At 52.6% G+C, this 19560-nt stretch overlaps 1 protein-coding gene across 2 annotated transcripts in view; it reads left to right on the top strand.

Moving 5' to 3' along the window:
- Tbc1d16 (TBC1 domain family member 16) overlaps positions 1-19560 on the top strand; it is an 84285-nt gene that overhangs the window by 5295 nt on the left and 59430 nt on the right. For both annotated transcript variants that reach the window (XM_021212420.2, XM_021212421.2), the window contains exons 2-3: positions 13307-13542; positions 14747-15344. In XM_021212420.2, coding sequence (XP_021068079.1) covers positions 13365-13542; positions 14747-15344 — 776 coding nt within the window. In that variant the 5' untranslated portion in view covers positions 13307-13364. The remainder of the gene's footprint in view (positions 1-13306; positions 13543-14746; positions 15345-19560) is intronic.

Raw genomic sequence — 19560 nt, 5'->3', positions numbered from 1 at the left:
TGTTCAGGTGACCTGTGACAGATGCGGAGGGAGGAACTGGTTCCCGTCTACGTGTCCAGCCCAGGAGGGAGGAACCGGTCCCCGTCTGCACGTCTGACCCGAGTTTAATACGTCATCGTCCAGCCCGGGCTTTATTGTTGGAGCCTTGAAGGAAAAGTCGATGAACTGGTTCCTGTCGGTTTAGGCAGGTGACCTGAGCTCCAGGCGGTCCACCCCTGAGCAGTCTGATAGTGCCAGGGGAGTAACTGGGTATGGGCTATATCCATTCGCACAGTACCCTTAACATCCTCGGCCTCGGGCAGAGGTCATGCTTGAGCAATTGTGCAGTGTCTGAGTATGTGTTGCAGACTGGTGCAAGCCAGCATCAGACCCAGGACAGCCTGAGCTGGGACCCAGCACAGGGCGTACTGGGTGGGAAGCTGTGGCTGCCTCCTCTCCCGGTGGGTACAGATCTCCCCCCCTCTCTTAAAGATTTATTTATTTTATGTATGTGAGTACACTGTAGCTGTCTTCAGACACACCAGAAGAGGGCATCGGATCCCATTACAGATGGTTGTGAGCCACCATGTGGTTGCTGGGAATTGAACTCAGGACCTCTGGAAGAGCAGTCAGTGCTCTGAACCGCTGAGCCATCCCTCCAGCCCCACAGACCACCCTCTTTGATTTTTTTTTTTCCTAGGAAGTTTCCAGAAGAGACTTTTGCCCCCTTGCTCTTGTTTTGTCTCCCCAGGGAGCTGATGAAACCTCCTTATACCCAGACAGGAAACCAAGGTTTTGGCTGGAGGAAGTTCCGAGTCACTCAGTTCTCCCAGCCCCACAGGTCCTTTCAGGGGACATCAGGTCCTGGCTCTAGGCCTCGGTCCTCTGTGATTGCTCCACGTGACGCCTGGGAGCTGGTGACTGTTGACGATCCCGACCTCCCAGGAGCTGCTGGTCGGCAAGTCGTGGGGTTCTTGTCCTAGCATCTGATAGATGGACGTAGCCTGTCTTCACACGGGGACCATGTCCGTTTCCAGCAGGATTCAGGTTGCATGTGGAGTCACGTTCACACAGTGGCTGACCTGGGCAAGGAGAGGAGAGCCTGGGTTACCCGAGTGTGATTGCAGGCTCCTTACAGGCTGGGAGGTTAGCGTCAGATCCGTGGACTGTGGCAAAGGCTCCGTTGGTCATCGCTGGCCAGGGATGCAAGGCTTCTGGAAGGTCCTCTGGGGTCTCCGGGAAGACCAAACCCTGTGCATTTGCTGTTGCAGTCCAGGGGTCCCGCTTGCACCTCTGAATCTCTGAGATTCAGGACTGTACACCTGGGTGGGGTAAGCTCTGAACATGGCTGGCTCCTGCTACAGCAGCCACGGGAGGCGAGTGCTCAGAAGCAGAGGTGGGTTGTCATTATCTTACTGGTTTTCTGATGGTCATCGCCCTCTCCACATCTTGGAGGGATCTAGGGCATATGTCACCCAATCTCTGGCCATAAATTCTGGCCACCTGTTTTCCTCCCAGCCCTGCTGTGGGTCTCCTCTGGTCTCCCACCTCTCTCCTCTTGGGACTTCTGTCCTACCTCGTTTTTAAAAACAATGTTTATTTTAATTTTATGTGTCTGCGTGTTCTGCCTACACATACGCTTGTGCACCACTCTCATTTAGACCCCGCAGAGGCCAGGAGATTGTGTTAGATACCTGGAATTGTAGTTTACAGATGGCTGTGAGCCACTGTGTAGGTTCTAGGGGCAGAACTTGGGTCTTCTGCAAGAGTTCTTCACCACTGTACCATTTCTCCAGCCTGGTTGTTTTTAATTTACTTATTTTTTTCCATTTTCATAAGTGTATGTGGTATGTATATGTGTGTAGGCATGTGTGTGTGAATGCGCATGTACATTGTGCATGTGGAGACCTGACGTTGGTATTTGGAATCGTACTTGCTTGCTGTCTTAGGGTTTCTATTTCCTGCACAAACATCACGACCAAGAAGCAAGTTGGGGAGGAAAGGGTTTATTCGGCTTACATTTCCACACTGCTGTTGATCACCAAAGGATTCAGGACTGGAACTCAAGCAGGTCAGGGAGCAGGAGCTGATGCAGAAGCCATGGAGGGATGTTCTTTACTGGCTTGCTTCCCCTGGCTTGCTCAGCCTGATTTCTTATAGAATCCAAAACTACCAGCCCAGAGATGGTCCCACCCACAAGGGACCTCTCCCTCTTGATCACTAATTGAGAAAATGCCTTACAGCTGGATCTCGTGGAGGTATTTCCCCAACTGAAGCTCCTTTCTCTGTGATAACTCCAGCTGTGTCAAGTTGACACAAAGCTAGCCAGTACACTTGCTTTTCCGTCTTTTTTATCGAGACAGGGACTCTCAATCAAACCCAGAGCTCACTCACTGATATGGCCAAACTCACTGGATAGCTTGCTTTGGGAATTCCTTGTCTATACCTTCCCTGGCTGGGATTACAGGTGGAGCACTATAACCACCTGGCATTTATGCAGGTTTTAGGGATCCAAGTTCTGGTTCTCATACTTGTAAATCGAGCATTAACCACAGAGCCATTTCCCCATCTCCCCCAAATATTTGTGTGTGTGGTGTGTGTGTGTGTGTGTGTGTGTGTACGTGTACATGTACGGGGCGTTTGTCATGTTGAGGCCAGAGACAAATATCCAGTGTCTTCCTTGATTGCTCTCCACTTTTAAGGCAGGGTCTCTCATTTGAACCCAGAGCACACATATTAGACTACTCTAGCTAGACAGCCTGCTGTGGAGGTCAAGATCCCATCTCAGCCTCCAGTGTGACTGGATGGCCAGCAGGCCACCGTGGTCACCTGCTTTAACATGAGTGCTAGCATCTGAATTCTCTCCTTCACGCTCTTCTGAAAGCCCTTTCCCCACCAAGCCACTGTCCTTTCATGGGTTTGCATCTTTCCCTAGCTGGTGCCCTGTCCCCACCCCACCTTTTATCTCTGAGCCGGCCTTCAGTGTCTTTATCCCCCTGGGAGCTGTCAGAGCAGGGAGCCCATGTTTCTCTGTAGGGTTCTTAGGGAGAGGCGAGGAGGCCATGCTGTTCTTTTCTTTCCAATTGCACAGTAGTTTTGCAAATGGCTCTGCCTTGCTGGTACTGGAACTTAGGCCTAGAACAGTCTAAGGTGTGGCTGGGGGCATACCCAGTCACACGTGGAAACAGCCTTGGCTTTTCATACTTTGCCCTTTAAAGCCATCAGCCGTGGCCGACAGCCTGTGTGCCTGAGCTGGCTGGAGTCTGGCCCTGGCTTCCCTCCATCTCTGGTTCTTTGTGCCAGCTGTCAGGCTGGCTGCCGTCCCCTTCATCAGCAGTAGGAGGTGTGAGGACATCGGTGGGGGTGGTGCAGCCCAGAGGGAGCTGTCTGGCCCACGGAGTGTGGTCTAAGATCCGAGGTGCTGACATGGGCATGAGCATTCTAAAGAACATATATCACAGGAACATATTCAGGAGACAAGGTGTTCATGGCTGTCAGGGATCTGTCTTGAATCTGTGAGGTTGAGGCCAGCCTGGTCTATATAATAAGTTCCAGGCTATCTAGGGCATGTGTAATATGACCCTGTCTAAATCAACCAAGCAACTAACCAATCAGTCAATATCAGGGACTGGGGAGAAGTTCACCGGTAAAATGCTTGCTACGCAAGTGTCTGGATTCCAGAATCCACATGAAAGCAGAGTATGACAGCTGACCTCTGTGATCTCAGCATCTATAGAGAGAAGGGAGACAGACCAGAATGCCCAGCAGCTCATGGCCTACCTTGCTTGGAGTGTGTAGCTATGAACAAGAGACCCTGTCTCAAGCAAGGAAGAAGGCGAAGACACCAGAGGTTTGTCCTCTGAGCTTCACACTTGTGCAGTGACGTGTGTTCGCTCACCCACATGCATACATGCATGTGTGTACACACACACACACCACACACAGACACACACACACACCACACACCACACAGGCATGTGCACACACACACACACACACACACACACAATTATAAAAAAAAAAACAAAAATAAATACTGTTTTAAAGCTTTTTCCTTGAGTTTCTCCACCCACTTCTGGGACTCTCTGGCTGATGACCGTCCTCTGAGTGTCCCACCCTTTGATGCCACTGACCCTGATGCTGTGATAGGTTGGAAAGTCAGGCGTGTGCTCACCCCTCACAGTCTTTCAGGGAGCCTCACGGTGATGATATTGAAAGTCTTGCTGCGTCTGTCTTCCCCTACTGCCTTGTGTGTAACTGGTTGAAGTTGCTGGCCTGTGGAAAGGGCTCAGATGTGGAAGGGACCTGTGGCTGGCAGCCTTTCTGATGGCTGGCGGTCATTGCTCCTTCTGACCTCAGAGGGCACCAGGTCTCTAAGGTCGTGGGTACAAACTGCTCCTTACTATTGTGCTTCAAGGTCGTGTGTGTTGAATGCAAAGACATCAGGAGGGTCTCCGAGCAGTAGACTCAGTGAAGCCCTCTTTGAGGCAATGATGGCTTTGTCCCACCTCTAGCATCTAACTTCCTGGGGACTTGATCCACACCAGGGTGCCCAATGCTGCCTTTGATGAAGTCTCTACTCTTTCTGTTAGGAAACAAACAAGACTAGTATCTTAGTTGGATTTCTGTTGTTTTGATAAAGTCAAGGACTAAGAGCAAGTGTGAGGGGAGGTTTGATTGGTTTATGCTTCCATAGCACAGTCTGTCACTGAAGGAAGTTGGAGAAGGAGCTGAAGCAGACACACAACCCAGATATTTTACTCATATGCCGTATGCCCAGATTGGGCAGATCCAGGGCTATGCTAACTCCTTCCCTGGCTATAAAGCCCTGTTGCAGTTTCTCTTGGCCACATGTTTCTGGTCCATGGCTGCTTCCTCCTCCCCTGCCTTCCTCCTCTCTCTCTCTCTGTACCTTCAAGCCCCTCATCTCCAGTCCCACCTTCCTCTCTCCACTGCCCAATCACAGGCTCTAGCCTTTCATTGACAGGTTAAATTGGGGAGAAGGCTCACAGGGCATCCCGTGAGTACATGCAGGTCTGCTCACTGGGGCAACCATGTCTTTTTTTGTTTTGTTTTGTTTTGATTTTGTTTTTGTTTTTCGAGACAGGGTTTCTCTGTATAGCCCTGGCTGTCCTGGAACTCACTTTGTAGACCAGGCTGGCCTCGAACTCAGAAATCCGCCTGCCTCTGCCTCCCGAGTGCTGGGATTAAAGGCGTGCGCCACCACGCCCAGCTTCGGGGCAACCATGTCTTGAGGAACCGGTATTTACCATTAGGATACACGAAGCACCACGCCAACCTACTACAAAAACCAAACCAACTGAATAAACAAAAATAGGGCATAGAACTTTCGTGTGTGTGCACATGTGTGAACATGTGTGTATGCATGTGCACATGTGTGGTTGTGTGTGCACATGTGTTTCTGTGTGCTGTGCACATGTGTGTTTCTGTGTGCAAATGTGTATTTGTGTGTGCACATGTGTGTGTATTCTCACATGTGCAGTCTCGCCTATGCATATGCATCTAAAGACTAGCCATTGAAGTTGGGTATCTTCCTCTGTTATGCTTATTTAATAGTATTGTGTGTGTAACATGCTTTATGCACACTTTGAACACATGGGATGGTTTTACCGTGTCTTTAGTGCACCTGTCTTTTGCTTGTCACCATATGCTGTTGGCCATGGGAACCTCCACGTGTTGTGTCATGTCACATGGAGGGGACTGTGGGTCTTAGGTTTGGGGATTAGAGATGCTGAGCCTGGTGCTGGAACTGTGTAGCCTTTTTGGACTAGCTTCTTTCATAGAGATAGACCCAGAAGGCTCCTTCATCTGGAGCAATCTGAGTCTGTCCACTTAGCTGTTCTTAATTCTGGCATGAATAAGCTGCTGTGGGCATCCGTGTTCAGGCTTCTGGCGTGGCAGAATGCATAACATGTGTATGTGCACATGATACATGTGTGTCACATTCATGTATGAGGGCACACGTGTGTTGGACATGCGTGGCAGTCAGAGGACTCCAGTGTTGGTCTTGCCTTTCACCACACAGAGTTAGAACATCTCCTGTTTCTGCAGCACACCCAAGGCTATCTGGTTCAAGAGTTCTGGGAGATTCTGTTTCTTGTCCTCTTAAATGAGTTCTGGCGACCTGAGCTCATGGCGTCAGGCTTGGGCCTGACAAACACCTTAGCCCACCGAGCCATTTCCCAGGCCTAAGCAATGTCTTTTTAAAAACAATTTCAGCTTTTTAGAAAGAAAAAAGGGGCTGGTGAGATGGCTCAGTGGGTAAGAGCACCCGACTGCTCTTCCAAAGGTGCAGAGTTCAAATCCCAGCAACCACATGGTGGCTTACAACCACCCATAACAAGATCTGACGCCCTCTTCTGGAGTGTCTGAAGACAGCTACAGTGTACTTACATATAATAAATAAATAAATCTTNCCCTCTTCTGGAGTGTCTGAAGACAGCTACAGTGTACTTACATATAATAAATAAATAAATCTTTAAAAAGAAGAGAGAGAGAGAGAGAGAGAAAGAGAGAGAGAGAGAGAATATCCAGAAAGAACTGTTTGTAGTTAGTTGTATAAAACCCCCCCTTAGATAGCAGACTTTACCACCTTAACCATTTCTAAACTTAGGTCTCAGGGGTTGAGCTTGCTCTCAGGGTTCAGTGACCGCTGCAGAATTGGCCTCAGGCTGAAGCCCGTTCCACCTGCTCCCCACCTGCTCCTCCCTCCTTGCACCTGCTCCTTACTGAGATCCTGCCCAGCCAGCTCCCAGACTTGCTGCCCCCCTTTTCTTTCTTCCCATGCTCCTCTCTGTTTTAATACCCTTTGGCCATTAGGGCTGTGTGGAGACCCTGGCACTGCCCTCTTGCAACATCAGAAACCAACTGTAGGTTCACCCCTCCCTTGGGACTTGGTGCTCCTGTTGGGGACTCCCTCTGGAGTCTTCCAGCACCCCTGTACTTGTGGAACTGAGGACATGTGATATGTGGAGGAGCTCGGCATCCGACCAGGGTCCTGGAAATATAGTGTGAGGCTGCGTGCTAACCCACCCTGACTCCTGCTGGCCTGCTGCCACCTGGCAGGCTTCCCCGTGACAAGTGGGTAAGAGGCCAGGGCACAGGATGCTGGTGGATCTCGTAGGCTGTTTTAGGCTGACGGGCTGGAGGAAGAGGGATTGGGGCTGTGTGGTGGACAGAACCTTTGCCCCTAGGCTCCAGTGGGCCTGCTCTACGATGACAGGAAAGGCAGGTGGGAAGAAGGGCTCACTTGACCCCACCCCCCAGTTCCTGTCGGCCACTCCCACAGCCTTAGGCAGCTCAGACCTATGAGTGCCCCTTTAGCAGGGAGCAGCCGCATCCTGAAGAGGTGGGGAACCAGGGTGACTTGACCTTGGCGTCCAAGGGAATAATTCAGTTATGGATAGGGTCTTAGTTTTCCCAGAGGGCCTCCAGATCACCAAAAACCCGAGGCTGTTCTTTGTCCTTGCTTTCTTGTTTGTGTAGAGGAGCCTGTGATATCACAGATCAGGCTCTGTCTGGTCCCTGGCTTGAGGGACACACCAAGGGACAATAGAGGATAGATACCCAGCCAAGCCCTGTTTATGGGACAGGCAGGGTTTGCTGTGATCAGGGCAGTAGGGACTGTGGCTGGAAGCCAGAGCTTGGGTAAGGAGTGCTGCACTGTGAGACATGGCTGCCCAGCTGACAATTACCCTACAGCGTCTACAGTGTGCTCGGAGACAGCCCCGGGAACACCAGCTCTGATCACCCAGTGCCGCCTGGACAGCCGAACGCTGGGAACCTGGGTGGGGAGCTCCCCAGCCCCCACTCTTCATGCTCACACTGTCCGGCAAGCGTTTGGAGACGGAGCTGGGAACCTGGGCGGCTGACGTGTCTTTATTTGTGCAGCTGGAGAGGGAGCAGAGCAGATAACAGCTCTGGGCGTGTGGTGTGTGCGGCACGCAGCGCGCGCGTGCTCGCGTGTGTGCCTCTGGTATTCGTGACCTGCGTGCTGCAGAGCTAGGTCTTGGGGGCACCCTGCACATACATAGAGGTTGGAGACCCCCACCCACAGTGTCTGTCCGGCCTGGCCCCGGGGTGGTGCTGGCCACCCAGGCTGCGGCGTTGCCTGCGCTGCTCAGCTCTCATTCTCCGGGTTCCCGTCAGCAGTTTTCCCCAGCTGGGGGTAGGGATGACTTATGGGCCCTGAGCAGAAAATCACTGTCAGAGCCAGAACCCCAGAGACGGGACCCAGGCGGGGCTTTGCTGGCTGCCGCGTCTCTCATTGGCTCTCCTCGCCACAGGGTGGCAGATGTGGCAGCCTCCACAGCAGAAGCCGAGGTGTGAGCTGGGAGCCGGGAAGACACTCATGAGAGGGCAGTGGAGCAATCCCCACAGCCCCCTCCCCACAGCCCCCTCCCCACTGCTCCCTCCCCACAGCCCCCTCCCCACAGCACCCTCCCCATAGTCCCTCCCTCCCCACAGCCCCCTCTCCACTGCTCCCTCCCCACAGCTCCTCCCTCCCCACAGCCCCTCCCTCCGCACAGTCCCTCCCTCCCCACAGTCCCTCCCTCCCCACAGTCCCTCCCTCCCCACAGTCCCTCCCTCCCCACAGCCCCTCCCTCCCCACAGCCCCTTCCTCCCCACAGCCCCTTCCTCACAAACCCAGCTCACCCCTTCCCTGGGCCCTGCCTCCCCCCTGCAGCTCTGGCCCTAGCTGATTAGGGAAGAGCCCTGGGGTGGACCTGGAGTTCTAAATAGCTTCAGTCACCTCCCAGAAGCAGGGTGTGTGTGCCTGGGGTTCCTGGTTAAGTCACAGAGCCTGTATCTAGGGAGGAGGCTGCTTGCAGGAGGCTCACCTTAAGGCCTCGGAAACAAGCTGTGGTTTGCAGAAGGGGAAGGCCAGAGGCACCTGGAGAAGACATCTGGGGCTGGGTAACAGTTTCCCAGAGTCCTACTGTTTCTGATTGGAGATGGGTCATGTGTGGTTACGTGTCATTCATGGTTTTATCCATATGGTGATGGTGACGGTGTAGAGAGGAGGCTAGTGGAGCCCCTGACCCCCTGCCTCTCCCTGAACTGCACTTGTGACGACCTGAACCATTGAGCGGTGGTAATGAGATCCTCGGATCCTATGTGTGAGTGCATATGTGTTCCTCAGGTGCGCAGCATGGATGTGTCTGGAGGGCGCCGATGGGAACATGGAACCTGTAGGTCCCGGGCCACAGCTAAGGGCCCCAAATATCTCAGTATTATGAAGTTATCGTTGATTTTCCTCTTTTTATCATTCACCCCTAAAAACATTCACAGTAATAAAACCGCTATAAATGCACACTCTAAAGTGGATGACAGTCAGCGCCCAGGCTTTGCCAGGAATGTGATATATGAACAGTGGCTCTTTGAAATATCAAAGATATATATTTATAAAAGCAAGATAAAAGATGAACTGCGTGGTTTGTGGCTTGAGGAGAATCCCAGGAACATGAAAAGAAGTCAGGAGTCACTGAGACAGGCTCCCATCCGTTTAGAAGTAAACGGGAGACTTCTGTCCTTCAGAGTAGGCGATGCGTGGCAAACACGGGGAAGGTGGTGCCCAGCACAGGGGCCAACGGTCCTAGTCTGTTCTCCCTTTCTCTGTTGGAGACCATGACAAAAAAGGAAAGGGTTAATTTCCACTTCCACACACCTTTCAAAGTCAGGGCAGAAAAGGTGCTGCTTCCTGGCTGGCTCCTCCTGACTTGCTCTGGTTTGCTTTCTTATACCTGGCGGTCGCACCGCCCACCGTGACCCTCCCACACCAATCAATCAAGAAGACACGCCCACAGACTCGCCCATAGGCTAATCTGACAGAGGAGGATTTTCCAGATGGCACTAGGTTGGAGAAAGGTGACCAAAACTAAACGGCAACCGAGGCAGAAGGATCTCGAACTCAAGGACTGGTGATGCACAAAGCGGTAGAGCTGAGTGCGAGGTCCTGTGTGGGATCCCCAGCGTGGGATCCCCAGCGTGGGATCGCCGGCAGCCCACACATGGAGCAAAAGGCAGTGCTTAGCTTTTCCAGTGTTTGGCTTCCTGGGTTGCCATAAGAAGTTAACATACAAGGAGGCCTCGGACAGTAAGCGTTTATTCCTTCCTAGCTTTGGAAGCTAGAAACCCAAGGCCAGTGTGCTGGCCTGCTTTTCCCTTCTGAGGCTGTGAGGGAAATGGCCCCTTGACCCATCTCCCGGGCCTGGAGGTGGCTGTCTGCCAAGCCAATAGCTATGAAGGTGTGTCTGCCTCCAAATCTTTTCTTTTTCTGAGAGCCTCAGCCATCCTGGATTGAACACCAGTGACCCCGATAGCTTGAATTCCTCTTCAGATAGCGCTGAATGCTGAACTGGGGGTTAGGACCACAGCATATGGGACTCAGGGAACGTGTCCAATCCACGAGGCCAGGGAGTGTGTTTGTGATATAAGCAAAAGGAAGATATAATTCCAGTGGGTGGGATTTTACACTTTTAAATTTCTGTATTTTTAGACCGGACACAGAAGATGCAAACGTAGTTTGGATCATGCTATTTAAAGAAATGTGTTCATACATCTTCCTTTGTTCTTCCCGTCCCCCTCTTTTCTTTTCCTCATTCTTTTCTTCTTTTGCAGACAGGGTCTCACTTACCTCAGGTTAGCCTTAACTCACAATGTAGACTTTAGGTCTTTCTGCCTCCGCCTCCCAGCGATTGTTGGGATTGCAGGCGCGCGCGAAGCCATGCAGGGCTTACATCATGCTAGGGGTGGAGCCCAGGGCTTTGAGCGCTTTAGGCAGACGCTCTACCCACTGAGCCACACCTCAGCCCATCATAACTTTCTTGAACCTAGTTCTCCCCATTGCTAGAGATTAAAGTAGAATTTTTACCTGCTAGGCAAGTATTTTATCATGGAGACACCGTAACCCAGACACTTATAAAAAGTTTTATTACATTGTGTGTGTGGGTGTATTTATGCACATACACAATTGTGGGTGTATGGAAGTCAGACGTCAGTTTTGGGGATCAGTCCTCTCTTTCTACCCCGTGGGTCCCAGGGATCAAACTTAGGTTTGGCGGCAAATTCCTTTACCCGCTGAGCCTTCCAGTTACCCTCCCAGCCCATCCCCGCCCCCAACCAGGTCTTATACAGCCTAGGCTGGCCTTGAACTCACAGCCTTCCTACTTGGTCTTCCAGATGCAGACTTCAGGCAGATGTTACCTCGCCCAGTGCAGGAAAAAAAGGGTTTTAGAGTTGAAAACAGACCTAGAATTGCATCCGCCCAGTGTGATGGAAACCAGACATCAGGCGGCAGGTTTAATTTAGATGAAAGAGGCAAAAAGCAAATCCATTTTGAAAATAAGAATTGTCTTACCAGAGTAAATGACCCTGGCTAATAGAGAACAGATTTGCCCTGGCTTGTCCAGAAGCAGCCGGGGCTCTCCAGAACATTGCGGGAGGGAGGCTGTCTGCACACCCATCCATCCTAGCTGGAGAAGCAGGAGTGCCCACACAGAGGATGAGGGCCTCCCACATTCCGTGTCTCTTCCTCCCATGTGGCTTTGGATGCCTGTGTTATTAAACGAACAGCAGCAGGATGCACCTCACAGCCGCCGCCCGGCTTTTGGAATCTCCCCCCAAACTTCCAGCACGTTCTTTTGATTATCCTCAGTGTGGCTAAACAGTGCCGCTGAGGATGCTCTAGGTTTTCAGAAGCAGATGAGGGCTGTTGGCAGCCAAGCCTGGCGCTGATGCAGTTCTCTAAGTGATCTGGGGAATGAGAGGCTCAGAGGAGGCTGAGCATGCCTCTGCAGCCACTGTGGAGGCCACGCCCACGGCAGCCCTGGGCAGCCCTGGGGGCAGGCAGCGACTGCTACACCACCACCAGACTGACGAATGTAAAAAGTCTCACTGCTCTTTTTTTTTTTTCATTTTTAATGATATGTTTTAAGAGCACTGGCTACTCTTCCAGAGGTCCTGAGTTCAATTCCCAACAACCACATGGTGACTCACAACCATTTGTAATGGGATTCGATGCCCTCTTCTGGTGTGTCTGAAGAGATTGGCAGTGTACTTGAATACATAAAAATAAATAAATAAATCTTTTTAAAAAATTAATTTCGGGGGGCTGGTGAGATGGCTCAGTGGGTAAGAGCACCCGACTGCTCTTCGGAAGGTCCAGAGTTCAAATCCCAGCAACCACATGGTGGCTCATAACCATCCTTAACAAGACCTGAGGCTCTCTTCTGGAGTGTCTGAAGATAGCTACAGTGTACTTACATATAATAAATAAATAAATCTTTAAAAAAAATTAATTTCGGGCTGGAGAGATGGCTCAGGGGTTAAGAGCACTAACTGCTCTTCCAGGGGTCCTGAGTTCAATTTCCAGCAACCACATGGTGGCTCATAACCATCCTTAACAAGACCTGAGGCTCTCTTCTGGAGTGTCTGAAGATAGCTACAGTGTACTTACATATAATAAATAAATAAATCTTTAAAAAAAATTAATTTCGGGCTGGAGAGATGGCTCAGGGGTTAAGAGCACTAACTGCTCTTCCAGGGGTCCTGAGTTCAATTTCCAGCAACCACATGGTGGCTCACAACCATCAGTAATGGGGGTCTGATGCCCTCTCTGGTGTGTCTGAAGACAGTTACAGTGTATTCATATACATAAAATAAATAAATAAAATTTTAAAAATAGATTCTTGGGCTAGTGAGATGGCTCAGCGGGTAAGGGCACCGACTGCTCTTCCAAAGATCATGAGTTCAAATCCCAGCAACCATATGGTGGCTCACAACCATCCGTAATGAGAGCTGACACCCTTTTCTGGAGTGTCTGAAGTCAGCTACTTACATAAAATAAATAAATAAATCTTTAAAAAAAATAGGTTCTTTTCCTCTTTTCAAACATGACTACTAGAAAGTATGGCATTGTTTACATGGCTTGTGTAATTTCTGGGCCAGAGAAAGGTCACTCTTGCCCTTCTCTTTTTCCTATTCTTCTCCTTTCTCTAACTCCTTCCTCTTCCTCGCCCTCCTCTCTTTCTGCTTCTCCTCCTCTCCGCACCCGTTAGTTTTCGGAAGCAGCTGAGAGCTGCTGGCAGCCAAGCTTGGGGCTGGCGCGGCTCCCTAAGAGGATGAGCGCCTCAGACTGGGGAGCGATGTCAGTGGCCTGTGGTAGGTTGGGCTCCGGGAGGCTTACACCGTGGCCCCACAGCTCTGCTTGCGCCCTGTGACAGGAGGATCCAAAAGCCACCGAAATCCTGACGGTGCCGGGCAGGACGCAGGCCTCTGACTTTGGTCTCCTCTCCCGCTCCTGCAGGTCCTGACAAGCCCTGCCTGGGCCCAAGCGTGCGGAGAATGGAAACGCGGGCTCAGCCATGTCTCTGGGCCGCCTCCTTCGTCGGGCCTCCTCCAAGGCCTCGGACCTCCTGACCCTCACCACGGGGGGCAGTGGCGGGTCCCTCTCCGTCCTGGATGGAGAGGTCATCTACTCCAAGAACAATGTCTGCGTGCACGCACCCGAGGGGCTGCAGGGCCCTGGGGAGCACCACCCAGGTGAGGCGGGTGGGGACGGGTAGAGGGAGTGGAGGAGGGGGATGTTAGGCATGCTAAACCAGGGAGGGGAGGCCCGAGGTCCAGGGGACCTGGTGATCTTCCCAAGGGTTCACCCTCTCTGTTTGCCCTTCCCTGGGCTCCAGCTTTTGAGGAACGGAGCATCAGCAGGGAGACCCGAAAGGGAAACTTCCTAGTGCTCTGTGTTGACCTTGTGACCATTCTTGGTCCACTCGAGGTCTCCGGGAGTGGAGCCTCCCTCGGCTGCCAGTGTTCTGGGAGGCCCCGCCCTCCCACAGTCACCTTCAGCCGGCTGAAGAGATTCCTTAGAGTTTCAGAGGCTCAGCTTAGGGCAATACGGGAGGGATCAGGATCGGTGGCTTGGGCACAGAAAGGAATCTCAGAAGTGGCTTGTTTGTGAGGCAGAGCTGAGGCTCAGTAAAGACATTTAAAACAGGATGAGACCTCAGCCAGGAGGCTCGCCCCGCCTGGGAGTGTGCATGCGCCCCGCCTGGGAGTGTGCATGCGGGCTTCCCTCTGGTGAGGTCCCAGCTGGTCCAGTGGGCTGCAGATCGGAGCCTTGCCTGTGGAGCCTGGCAGGGTTCTAGGCTGTGAGCTCAGGGTTTGGACTTGAGGTGCCGTGAAGGAGCGCCCTCATCTGTATCCCAAGGCCACGTGAGTGGAGCGTGTGAGAACAGCCTCTGCTCATGTGAGTGTTAGGAACAGCTGGCTGAGTCTCCCAACCTCTGCCAGACACAGGAGCGTGCCAAGGGGATTTTGGCTGGAGTTCAACTCCCCAGGGATATGTGTGGTGGATGTTGTTGGCTCTTGCTTAAAGGGTTTTGGATCACAAAATCGGGAAAGCCTGGGGATGCTGTGTCACATAGCCCAGGAATCGGGATACCCCTTAACAGCCTGGGGCTGTGTTGCGAGATGCCATTGCATGCACACATCCCTCCCCCCAGAGCCTGGTGCTGACAAACAGCCTGAAAAGAGGCCCCTTCCTCAAAACCTCCATTTAGAACGACAAGCCAAGAAAGCCATTGCTGACTGGAGGAGGCCCAAGTGCTATCCATCTGCCCATCTTGGATCCGTTCTTGACATGATTGGGTCTCCCATCTGCCTCCCTCCCCCTAGAGCTGTGCATGTATCTGGGATGCCACCTGTCCAGCCAGCCCCTGACCACCTGCCCTGCGACTCCCCACAGGGTACCTGTGCCTGTACATGGAGAAAGATGAGCTGCTGGGAGCGACCCTTATCCTGGCATGGGTCCCCAACTCTCGCATCCAGAGGCAGGACGAGGAGGCCCTACGCTATATCACCCCCGAGAGCTCTCCTGTGCGCAAGGTACCCCGTCCTCGGCGGCGGCGCACCACAAGCCTGGGAGCCCCCTACCAACCCTCTCCCACAGAGCCAAAGCCTCCCCTGATTCCCAAAGACGAGGACATCCTGGTGGTGGTCCAGAACACACAGGATACTGTGCACATCAGCCCTACAGATGAAGATGGGGAGAAGCTGGCCCAGGGCCCAGAGGTGGATGGGCCCCTCCCCAGCTCACAGCCTGTGCACAGTGACTCCGGGATCCTGTCTACAGTCAGCTCCCAGGATGGGACGGAGGATGGCCGGGAGTCTCGACCCGAGGCTGTGGAGGAAGAGGGCTCCTTGGAGTTGTCGGCGGACGGCGTGAGCAGAGATAGCTCGTTTGACTCAGACTCGGACGCCTTCTCCTCGCCCTTCTGCCTCTCGCCCATCAGTGCGGCCCTTGCGGAGGGGAACAGCTCTGCGTTCCTGGAGAGCGAGGGCAGGTGAGTTCATGATGCAGACCCCCAAGACCTGACCTGGGTGGCAGGAAGTGGTTCCAATAGCTCTGCTCCGTCCGTAGGTCCAGCCTCAGGCTTAGGGCCACCACGTGGTAACTGAGAAGGATACCCGATGGGTCCCTGCGTTTATCTTCCCCAATCCTCTTCTCCATCCTTTCCTCTTCCATAGCCTCACTACCCAGTCTGGTAGGGTGGCCTCTGACCAGGGTCCCACTCACAGGATCTTTGGACTTTTCTGTTCCTATTCGAGAAGAGTGTCAGGTGTGTCTTAGCCCCCAGGCAGACCCCTACCCGTGACCCTGGGTGGTACTGAGTTCCTGCGGTGTTGGCTGTCCGGCTTCTGGGCTCCGTGCTGTGTCGTTATAGATGACCTGACACATGGCCTGGCCCACTGGGATTCCTCCCTGTTGTCAGCGGCAGAGATAGAAACACAGCCCTGGGTGTTGGACGGTGGAATGTGTGCAGCATTCGTGATGCCGAGTCCATGGGCCTGTGCCCCGTGGGGAGTTCGTGCCTGGACTAATTAGCTAGTGAGTGGACTGGATGACATCTGCTGTAGTCTCAGGAGTCGGGAGGCAGGATGGCTTGTCTTGCAGAGGTGTCCTCTGGTCTGGGGGACCCAGAGTAATATGTCTGATCAAGAAGGGCTGTCACCATGTCACCCAGTATCCCTGGGGTTCTTAGGTCCTGTTGTGTAATAGAACTTTTCCTGGGGAAACACAACATACGCATCTGCTCACCTCAGATAGGGAGCCCACAAACACAGACAAACGTGTGAGTCCAACGTGGTGAGCCATGAGTTTTACTGAGGTTACTTACAGGAATGTGGGTGAGGGATTACTGACAGGAGTAGAAATGACTCAAAGACAGCTGCATCAACAATTTCACCTCGGCATGAGTGACTGCTTACAAAGCTGGGAACATGAAGCTCACGGCACAGTCTGCAGACAGCTCATTTCCAGGAGTCTCAATAGGTCTTAACCTCCTCCAGGCAGCTCTGCTGGCTCCTGCTGCTTACAGGCAGCTGGTTAGGTCTCTTGAGGGGTCTTTGAAACATTTGTCAGTCTCAGAGGGATTCTCAGCTTTTATTGTTTACTCTGGCAGGGAGGGGCCTAGTGAATCTGGTGGGTTTCAGGAACTTCCTGAAGCCTTTTGTGTTGTTTACCTTCCTACTTAAGGAGCTTCCCTGCGAGATGGAATGTTTCAATCTGAAACTGTTAAATGCAGGTCCTCAGAAGTTGGTACATGCATGTGTAACTCTGCAAACCCTGGACACCCAAGGATGAGCACACCAGACACCACTGTCTTCTGTATCCCAAACATCGCGGTTTTCAGCTTGTTAGATTTCGGTAAAAGGGCAATAATAAAGATGGTGGTGAGAGCCATTGCTAGCTGGAGAGTGTGATTAATCATTGAGCTCACAAGGGAGTGGAGATGGTGGTGGACATTGGTGCTGTAGCACATGGTCACCAGGGTCAATTAGATCTGGATTATGCTGAGTTAGGTCCTGGTGCTGCCCCACCTCCATATTCAGGGAAGGGAGGTAGACCCGGGGTCCCATGGTTTGCTGGACGTCACCAGCAGGACTGGAACCCCGCTGGAGCACACCATCATGCCAGTGCTGTAGTGAGCCCATCAGGAGAGGGCACAACAGAGACACATGCCATACTGGCTACAGCAGCCAGCAATGGAGTCTGTCCTGATACTTCCTCCTTGATCAGACACAGTACTCTAAAGCCTAAGGGGGTGGGAACATTGGTCCTGGTGTTTGAGAATGCAGACAGAATGAAGCAGTCAATCATAATGAGCATCCCAGGCCTGGTTCACTGACCAGAATTTGACTTAGAAACCTTTGGAAGTCCTTGGGCTGGGATTACCCGAGTGCTCCCCCTGGTGGTGCCACAGCAGCAGTGCATGGTGTTTTCCAGTGTGGCTCTACCTGATGCCAGGCTGAGATGGAGGTGGCCTTGCCTAGCTTTCTCTTTTCTCTGTAGCCTACAGTCTGCAGCTGACCTGAGCCTGCTCCCTGTCCAGATCTAGGAATCAGGCCACGGGGTGTCGCTGAGCCCCGGCTCCCTGCTTAGCATGGGTCTGGGGCAAGCTTATCTTAGAGGAGCCCCTGCCTCCCTATTGGAAAATGCAGACCATAATATGCACTTCATGCCTGTACTAGAGCCCTCGTGTGCAATGACTCTCAATCCCTGGATTTTGTGTCCTTAAGCTTCCTCCCTTCTCCTACACTGTAGCTGTCTTCAGACACACCAGAAGAGAGCGTCAGATCTCATTACAGATGGTTGTGAGCCACCATGTGGTTGCTGGGAATTGAACTAAGGACCTCTGGAAGAGCAGTCAGTGCTTTTAACCGCTGAGCCATCTCTCTAGCCACCCCCTCCCCTACTCCTGCCGGCTGTGAGCCAGGGCACCCTTGCATCTGGCTTTTGAGGGACCATCTCCAGTTCCCCACAGGCAGAAGGGAGCACCTCTCACCGTCCTCTGCTCCTACCTCTCCCTGGAGCCTGGATCGCACCCTCAGGCTGCATGCCTGGTCTTCGGCCAGGGGTGGCTGGAGGTGGGCGGTAACTTTGGACCCCAAAGGGAGAATCAGACCCTGACCTCCCTCCTGGCCGTGAGGCCTTGTGCATCTGAGGGCAGCTGCCTCATGGGGGTGAGATGTACTCAGAACCCCTCCTCGGGGCTGGTGGGTGTGAGGTCAAGGCTTGGGTATGAGATCAGGGAGCCTGGCCAGGGAGCCGTCCTTCTGCAGTGGATGGCTCTTGGGAGTGCTCAGCTACTCCCCAGGGAGTGCTCAGCTACTGCCCAACCCTCCCCATGATGCACCCTGTGCCGTAGCCTTGTAGCTGCTTGGCTGCTATGGTTCCCCAGTCCGTTTCCCACACTTGCCCCTCATGCAGGATCAGTGTGCCTTGCCTGACGTCCAGAAACACACAGCCCGGTTTTTGTTGCTGCAACAAAATGCCTGAGACCGAGTGTTTACAAAGAAAGAAAGGGAAGACTGATCCTTTGTGATGGCAGCGCAGCCGAAGCTTTTGGCTGTCAAGGCAGAATTCAATCTCCAGGACCTAAATGGTAGAGAGAGAGAGATCTCTCTCAAAAGTCGTTCTCTGACACAGATACAGCCAGCCCCCCCCCCTCACCGTCTACACATTTAAAACAGGCTGGAGAGGTGGATCAGTGGTTAGAGCAGTCGTTGCCCTTACAGAGGACCAGGTTCAGTTCCCAACACCCACATGGTGGCTCACAACCATCCATAACTCCAGTTCCAGGCAATCTGGTGACCTTCTTAAATCTCTGCAAGTGCCAGACACAGTCATGGTACACATACATACATGCAGGCATAAATAAAACAAAAAAATAAAATAGTTACAAATGAAAGGCATATATACGTAAGTCTCTGTTTAGAAGCTGAAACCCTAGCCTAGTGGGAGATCATCTCTGGTCTCTAGAGAGGCCCTGTTGACTGTATCACACGACACTAAAGTTATCCTTAAAGATAGGCTCTCGATGACGGGTCTCTGCCCTGACGTGCCTCGTGGTCCTGCAGGGCGTGGGACCGAGTTTACTCTGGTGGATTTGGGCTGTGCAGACTCAGCCCTGACATGCACTCCAAGTGACAAACCTGTGTGTGCGCGTGCGTGTGTGCGTGTGTGTGTGTGTGTGTGTGTGTGTGTGTGTGTGTGTGTGCGCGCGCGTGTGCGCGCATCTGGATGAGTTTATGTGTACGGTGTGTGTGCAGGTGCCAGCGGATTCCCTGCAGCATCCAGGTGATTGAGAGCCACCTTGTGGGTACTGGGAACCTAAAAGGGCCTCTGGAAAGGCAGAGAGTTCCCTCGACAGCACAGTTGAAATTTGACCCAGAATTTCCTCCTTCCTAAAGTGGGGGTAGAAATATCCCAAATGCTGAAGTGAAGAAATCACTGGTGAGTGATTGGCCTCATCCCCTCCGTATCTTCTGGGAACATACTCAAGACTGGGACTATCACTGCAGCAGTGAGGCACTCAGGGTTAGGGTTAGGGTTAGAGGGAAGCCCCCGAACGTGTGTGTTTTCTATGGGAGACACTTTTTACAATAAATGGGAAGGGTCTCAGTTACACACACACACACACACACACACACACACACACACACACACACACAGAGAGAGAGAGAGAGAGAGAGAGAGAGAGAGAGAGAGAGAGAGAG

Source organism: Mus pahari, chromosome 14 (assembly GCF_900095145.1).
Source record: "Mus pahari chromosome 14, PAHARI_EIJ_v1.1, whole genome shotgun sequence".
In the NCBI taxonomy this organism is placed as follows: Eukaryota; Metazoa; Chordata; class Mammalia; order Rodentia; family Muridae; genus Mus; species Mus pahari.
The sequence above is the reverse complement of the archived record's forward strand: the minus strand, read 5'-3'. Positions and strand labels throughout refer to the sequence as shown.